At 42.1% G+C, this 7,735-nt stretch overlaps 1 protein-coding gene and 1 long non-coding RNA gene across 8 annotated transcripts in view; one reads left to right on the top strand and one right to left on the bottom strand.

Annotated features, from left to right (window-relative positions):
* LOC139623159 (mitogen-activated protein kinase kinase kinase kinase 4-like) overlaps positions 1 to 7,735 on the top strand; it is a 98,820-nt gene that overhangs the window by 80,304 nt on the left and 10,781 nt on the right. For 3 of the 7 annotated variants that reach the window (XM_071481164.1, XM_071481173.1, XM_071481179.1), the window contains 8 exons: positions 127 to 236; positions 2,022 to 2,176; positions 2,403 to 2,500; positions 3,243 to 3,421; positions 3,631 to 3,748; positions 4,350 to 4,697; positions 5,735 to 5,849; positions 7,100 to 7,267. In XM_071481164.1, coding sequence (XP_071337265.1) covers positions 127 to 236; positions 2,022 to 2,176; positions 2,403 to 2,500; positions 3,243 to 3,421; positions 3,631 to 3,748; positions 4,350 to 4,697; positions 5,735 to 5,849; positions 7,100 to 7,267 — 1,291 coding nt within the window. The remainder of the gene's footprint in view (positions 1 to 126; positions 237 to 2,021; positions 2,177 to 2,402; positions 2,501 to 3,242; positions 3,422 to 3,630; positions 3,749 to 4,349; positions 4,698 to 5,734; positions 5,850 to 7,099; positions 7,268 to 7,735) is intronic. The other 4 variants (XM_071481188.1, XM_071481198.1, XM_071481206.1 and 1 more) reach the window with 2 other exon arrangements.
* LOC139623261 (uncharacterized) lies at positions 2,016 to 3,065 on the bottom strand. Its single transcript, XR_011691461.1, has 3 exons — positions 2,928 to 3,065; positions 2,380 to 2,447; positions 2,016 to 2,152 (listed from the first exon to the last, which is right to left on the bottom strand). It is a non-coding gene; the product is annotated as an uncharacterized lncRNA (long non-coding RNA).

Genomic DNA, 7,735 nt, shown 5'->3' on the forward strand with positions numbered 1-7,735 from the left:
GCTAGAAAAGGGATTTTGATAGGTTGAAATAGGTTCGTTGTATCTTGTGCATTCACCGTACTATCAAGTGCACTCGTGCTCAGAGAGTGTGTATATGTGAGCTGGTCACTGTCTTTATCATAAAAGGTTCCTGTCAGGACTACATCAAGGTCTCCAGTGTTGTCGAGGCGAGACTCGCCTCATCACCATGGCAACGCCTCACACAGCAGCCATGCTGGTCATCGCAGTGCTGCCAGGTAAACTGACATTTTTGTTTTGCTTCAATAAGGCACACTTCTTCCGGTCTTTTTCTACTCTGTCTCAATTATTCAAGTCCCCTCTCTGTTGTAATACAAGTACCAAATCTCATTAGTCTTGTGGTTTGGAAACATACACACAGTTCATAATATTATTAAATGGGCTAGAAAGGATTTCCTAAGAAAAAAGCTTGCTGTAATACGATATTCATTTAATACTCATTGACTTCATGTATTTCACAATTTGTCAAATGTAGATGCTGTTATTATGAGGCTCAGTCCTTGGTTTGTGCCACTATATGGTTAGTGAGGAGCGGCTTAGTGATTAGTGTTGTAGGTTGTTAGTTAGAGAGCAGTACTGAGCATTATGAGTTTTACTGTGTGAAGCGTCTGAGTTACACAATTATAGGGAGAAACTGTTTTTTGTTTTTTTTTTTGCAATATCTTATTAAATTTGTAAATGTATTGATAGTAGATGAAAATCCCTGAAGCTACACACAGTACATAAAGGGTCTGTAACATAAAATCTGCATCAAATTACAGATGAGAGAAAAGTAAATAGGACAGACCTGGGTCCACAATAGTGCTCTGTAGGTCTTCACTGGTTATATCATTACAGGAAAATATGTTAGTGCAACGACTGTATGTTTACACAGAAGATTTTAAGGAAGTTGAATCTGAATCAGTCTCTGACACAAAGTCATTTGCAGCCTTCAGGAGACGAGTCAGGGTGCTGTGAAGCAGGGTGAATCCAGGCTGCTGTTTCCAACTATGTCATTAAAAGGACATGAAAAATTGTGACTTTCTCAAAGACTCTTGAGGAAAAAACAAACACTTGCCTTATTTTGAGATAGATCTAACACATACACACACACACACACACACACACACACACACACACACACACACACACAGACAGGAGAGAGGATTGTGCAGTCAGTGTCTTCACTGTCTGTCTGTGCTGCTACAGTCTTTGTGTATGGAGTTGTGTGAGAGGATTTATGTAATAGTGCTAGCTGCCTAACCTTGTGATACTTCTTGACTTGTGTGTGAATGTGTGCTTTCACAGGCACAGTATTTTATTTCCAAACCACAAGCCACCTTATGAGATATTCTATGTCGTCTCCTTCTCTTCCTCTCGCCCTGCAGTGCTGTATGTTATTTTATCTCTAGAATGACACACACTCTCTTATTGCACTATTACTGATTAAGCATTTTTGTTCTCCTCATCATGAACTTAAAATATTATCTAATGGCCATTACAGAGAAATGATTAATGAAAATAATACATGTTTTTTTTTAAACTATTGAACAGAATATTCATTTTTATGTTTAATATTAAACCACATTATACTTTTACAGTCTGTCTTTCCCACTGTGGTTTAGAGTAGCTTTGTGTACGAGTGTGCTGTGAAGCCTGTAAAGGCATTGTAGCATTCATTCAGCTTTTATTTTTCTCAAAACCAAAGGGTGGAAAAGCAAAAACTGGTTTGAAAAACCAATTGTGCAAAAATTCTCGTGAATTTCATAGTTCACCATTTATTGTTTTCTGACGAGCAGATCTGCTCTTCATCAGCCAAAACAGTAATGTTTCAATTGAATTTCAAGATATTGAATATCAGCCCAAAATATTAGCAATTGGCATCTTGACTTTAAAACTATACATTTCTGTGTCAGAATAAAAAAAATCAAAGTGCAGTAGGTGCAACGGCACTTCTCCAACCCTACCAGTTAAACGTTGCTGTCTCTACAATGGCTTCATCTCTGACTGTCTTGGCTCTACAGTGCAGCGGAGCCTCGGTTGCTGTGGGAGCGAGTCGAGAAACTGGTTCCCAGACCAACCAGTAACAGCGGCAGCGGAGGCTCCAGTTCCTCCAGCAGCTCCAGCAGCTCTCAGCCCAGTTCTCACTGCGGCTCTGGAGAGAGGTTCAGGGCCCGCTGTGAGTCCACACACACTTTAACAAATCAGCACTCACAAATCTGCAGGAGGTGAACGATGTAACTAAAACACCACCTGAACATACAGTTGAGCTGAAGTAAATATCTTTTTAACAAACATGCAGGTGAACACTCACAAACATTTGAATTTAATAATTCAAATAATTTTGAATTTGTCCAACATCACTTTTTAGAATAAACTGACCGTTTCACCTCCACCTCCTTCAGCATCTTCCAAATCAGAGGGCTCACCCCTCCAACGGCCAGAGAATGCTGGGAAAAAACCAGAGGAGAGGAGGGACTTGGTCAGGCCGAGCAGACCAGCGGTGAGAGTTGACTCAAAGCTGACTGGCCAGCTCTGTAGCTTGCTAGCTGGGATAGATCTAGATGTGCTCTGTGTGTGGTGATACTTACAAAGTGTCCCAGGAAGCTGGATGAGTGATGATTTGACGTGGCCTGATGGAGATTTTTCTCCTTTTTTTGTGTGTGTGAGAGAATAGTAATAAACTGAATCATTTGGATTGTGTCATGTGATCTGGAGACTTTGTGAAATGGTTGTTTTGTCTTTGGATTGATCACTGGCTGAATGGTATCGCTTGCTTTTCCTCCACTGGTCTCTCTGACTCGGCAGCAGCCTCTTAACTCATGCCTTCTCTAACCTCAATACAGAATTTACATTTTCCTCTATACTGTTATAATTTTTCGTCTTTGCAGCTCTAATAATTGTCTCATTATTAGAATTAATCCACTAACCTCAGCTACAGTAGCTTGAAGAGCATCAGCTGTTCGACAGTCATCTCTCTCCTGGCTTCATCTCTTGGCTTTGCTGCTCTCACGTTGGCTTCACATTGGCTGGTGTACCTCTGTAACCTCTCTTCCTCTCCAGCAGCTTTTTGTTTCCTGCTTTACTTTTTTTCAACGATTAACTGAAACTCTTACATGACATCTTAGCTGACAGTTGACTGAGTGAATGGTCAAACTTCCAACAGAGGGAGAAAAATAGAAATCAACGACATTAAAAAAAAAGACCTTTGACTCAGGTTTCACCTTTCACCACCTGACTTTTAGGACCTGACAGCTCTGGCCAAGGAGCTGCGTGCCGTGGATGATGTTCGCCCCCCAAATAAAGTGACGGATTACTCATCCTCCAGTGAAGAGTCAGACACCACCGATGAAGATGACGATGAAGAGGTGGACCAGGAGGCAGGTGAAGAGTCAACCTCTGGCCCGGAGGACTCCAGAGCTGTGTATGTACTCAAGCTTAACTTCTGATCACAACAGTGTTCATCAGTGGGTCAGATTCCTCTTACACAGAACCACATGTTGGTTAACATGAAACCTTAAAATAGGGAATATAGTGATTGTATTTTTTCTTAGGTTATACAAATGTAGAACAATATACAATAATTTTTCCCACGCTGTGTTTGTGCTGAACAGCTCTCTTTCTGTCCTGCAGTTCTTCCAGGCTGAGCAATGGAGAGACGGAGTCAGTGAAAACCATGATCGTCCATGACGAAGGGGAGAGCGATGCAGGCTCGACGCCCTGCAAAGACAGCACTCTGATCGTCAGACAGGTACAGGCTGAAAAGACAAAAAAACTAATCGGACAAACACATCAGTCATTTACCACATACTTTCAGTTCTGCTTTTGTGTGTGTGTTTTGTTCATTCATACCCCCAAGTGTTTTTTCATTTTGTTTGTATGTTGTGTTGATCATGTTTTGTTCTTGCATCCTCTGTAGCTCCAGAGTGTAACACCAGAGTTACAAAGCAGCTTAGTGTAGGTTGGGTACACAGATTTTAATTATGCACATAAAGACTGCTAGTTAATTCAACAATGGGGATTTATTACATTATCAAACATTTATTCAGGTTTGTTACATCTTCAGTTCATTTAGCACATTTAGAGTTTGAATTTGAATTATTTCAAGTCGAGTTGATAGACATGCAGTCAGCACTGCTACACACCACAAAAGATTTCTAGTGTCAATAAACACCACAAACTGAATTACCATCTTATCATACCAAATAATTGACTACTAACAAGAGTTTTCTTTCCGCCTGTAGAGTAGCCACTGTAGTTTGCCCTTTGCTCTAGCTAACACCTTCCCTTCCCCTGAACTCATCAGGAACACATCTAGACCCAAAGTCGTCTACCCCTCTTTCTACTTCCAGAGTGCAGGTGACAACAGAAAGCGTCCGGGCCCTGGTCCGGGCCAAGCCCAGACCCCTGGCCTGCTTGCAGGCTTTGCCCCAAGCCCTGGCTCAGTGTCGGGCCCAGGTCTTGGCCACCACACCCCCGGCCCCCACCATCATCATCATCACCATCACCATCACCCCACACAGCACACGGACAGGAACGGCTTTGCCGGCCGCATCCACCATCTCCCTGACCTGATCCAGCAGAGCCACCATTCCTCCCCCTCCTCCTCTGCATCCAACTCCCCTTCCTCCTCCAGCCTTGCCAGCCCCTCCTCCATGTCCCCCCAGAGTCCCCTGGACAAGCTCGGCATCCTCGCAGAGGTATGTCCCCTCAGCCCCAACACGGAAGCCTGTTTAGGGGCACCAGTTCTTGTGTAATCTTGAACAGGAAAAGTCAAAATCATAATTATCTGCTATATGAGAACACAGTAGAAATCAGTTCACCCAGTTCATTAGTAAAACTAACATTCTTATTTAAAAACACGTGAAATTCTGCTTCTGACGAGCCACGATCATGATGTCTTCTCCTGCATCGATTTTTATTTCCTGGATTTGGAAGGGCGCCCCCTGCTGATCACCTGTGGCACTAGCTCTACATGGCCATGACAGGCGCTTGATTTTCTTCTCTACTGACACAAGCTTTTGGCAGAGAGATGGAAGTGTTGGTGGAGAGCTGTATTTTGGGAGTCTTTTGGAAGTACAATACGAGCACAAAACAAATCTTCATTTTTTGCCCTGTGAACATCCTGTTAAGTTTATTTTACATAGGTTTAAATCTGAAGTACAAAAATATCAAATTTACTAGAGGGGAAGGATTTCCAGCTGCAGTCCCATCGCTCCATCAGGCCTGTTAGCTCTGCTTTAGAGTTTTTTGCTGAAGTGTCCTCTGAGGCTAGTTGTGGTTTTACAAGCATTCCCCCAAAACATCTAAATCTCATTTTATTCCTTGATGTTGCCTATTTTCAGCAAACGCATCATATTCTCACATTCCCCAGACAATAGATCATAGTGAACAGGGCAGTTAGGAGCATAACGGCAAGTATATTTCCCATGGAAATACTTTAGTTTCGTTTCCCTTTTGTTCTTCCTGCCAACAGCACTCCATATGTTTTCACCCTCCACCATTTTTTTGCCTTTTTCCTCAGTATTTATAATTTTACCCTGTGATTGAATGCCCCATTGTGTTTGCATGCAACCCATACAGAGACACCTCACTTTGCCAGTTTGTTTGACAACATTGTCTTGTTAATTGTTTACATTGATATTTATCTGATGATATAAATATGTTTTTGATCTTTCAAAATGACATTCAGAGTTGTGATATTCTGTCTCCACTGACTCTTATTCTCTCTGTGTAGAGCCAGTCTAGTAACAACATGCAGAAACACAAGTCTTCTTCCTCCTTCACTCCGTTCATCGACCCACGCCTTCTCCAGGTCTCTCCATCCACTGGCAGCGCCCTCAACAATGTCGGTACGTCCCTTCCCCCAGTGGCGACTGGGGAAAAAATCTGACATCAAAAGGTTCACAACCATAAAGATGTGCTTTTTGTAACTTCACTCCCAGGCCTCCATAGGGCCTTTCCATCAAAGGTTCCAGGAACTGGAGGAGCAAAAATTTTATGAGCTACAAAGTTCAGAAACTTAAAATTTGCACATCAATTTGCACAAATCATAAGTTAAGAGAAGTGGGATAGTCAGGGTTGACGAAATACAGTATTTACTTTTTTATCTTCACTTTTTTGGGTTATAATTCAGTTTTTTATTACATAGTATACAAAACAAGATTCTCATTGATCTTGTGTTTGACCAATCAGCAGTGTTTATTGTTGCAAACTCCACCACAGTAGTTTGAAGCCACAAGTTGCACTTTTGAGCTGTGGCCAATGAACCAAAATCAAAACCAGGTTCCCCTGGGGACAACAGAGGTAAAGATCAAGTGTGTGTATGTTTCTCAGAGAAAAGTTCAAAACCAAACCAAAAGCAATTGGTTAGCGTGGACTCACAGAGGTCACAGAGCTTGTTAGCTGCCACAGTTTACAAACAAAGCTTTCTTATCCTCCTGTTCCCACCATCCCTCAGAGGATTGGCCATCACCAAAACCAGATCTTTCCAGCCCTAAGGACTGCGGTATGCTGAGTCATTACCTCACCTGATGCAGCTGGTGACCAGCCACTGACCCCTTTAGCATACTAGATTGTTCAGTCTGCATTTAATCACTGATTTGATGAGTTTAGATTTTCCTACAGATGTTTTAAGTCCAGACGGCAATTTAAGAGGTGGAGACAAGCTGTGGCCCCCAGATACCATCAAATAATATGTTGCAGTGGTTGCAGAGGCGTTTTGAGGGTGCACAGTTTGTTATGTGTCCCAGGTTACATAAGAAACAAGATACTTTCATCATATCTGTCACTCTGTTGCCCTGAACTAAGTGGCCTACAACCACTGCTAAAGAAATTTGGATGGACAATTGTCTTCAGGATTAGAGTAGATCAGTTGGTGAAATGGTGAAATGATGCTTGTTTTCAGACTCCGCTCTACATTAACTTCCACAGCTTTCGATTTCAGACTATTTTATGAAATTCAATCACTCATGATTAACAAAAGCAATCAAAGGAGATCCATCCACCTTTCTAATGCTGACCATTTGACTGACCCCCACCCTGCCTGGTAAATTCTACATCCTACACCTTCCTTCCTAAGCCCCTCCCTTTGACCTTCTAGGCTATGGCAACGACGCCCGGCTGGCAGAGGCGCTGAGGGCCGACCCATCTCGGAAGGGCTCCGTGGTCAACGTTAACCCGGTCAACACTCGCCCTCAGAGCGACACGCCAGAGATCCGCAAATACAAGAAGAGGTTCAACTCTGAGATCCTGTGTGCTGCTCTCTGGGGTAAGAAGAAACTCATTTTAGCAGATCAGCACATCATTAAATAAGTGGCGTGTTAACTGTGACATCACCATGAAGAAACTGGAGAACTGGAGGTGTGTGGAGGACAAGGGAGGGACAGGAAGGAAGGGGGGTAACGGGAGATTTTAAATTTTGAGAAACACAATTCAAATGTGTCACTTTTTTAGGTTTTCATGTAAATTTTATTATTATATTATTAGGTCTAAATATATCATCTACATTTCCAGAAATCACACTATTTGCTTTCCCCATTATCATCCAAGTGATTTAGATAGAACTGATGCTGACACACACACACACACATACTTTCCCATAAATATATATTTATTAACAGGTGTAATGTTACTGAATTATGATTTTGGTAGATGGTGTGCCAGTATTTATTAATAATCTGTTTTTTCTGGTAGTTGTAGCTATAAAAGTCTTCACCACCTGGTGGCAGTAAAATGC

Source organism: Trachinotus anak, unplaced genomic scaffold (genome assembly GCF_046630095.1).
Source record: "Trachinotus anak isolate AG129_WGS33_773 ecotype Australia unplaced genomic scaffold, CSIRO_AGI_Tana_v1 ptg000001l, whole genome shotgun sequence".
NCBI classification, from domain to species: Eukaryota; Metazoa; Chordata; class Actinopteri; order Carangiformes; family Carangidae; genus Trachinotus; species Trachinotus anak.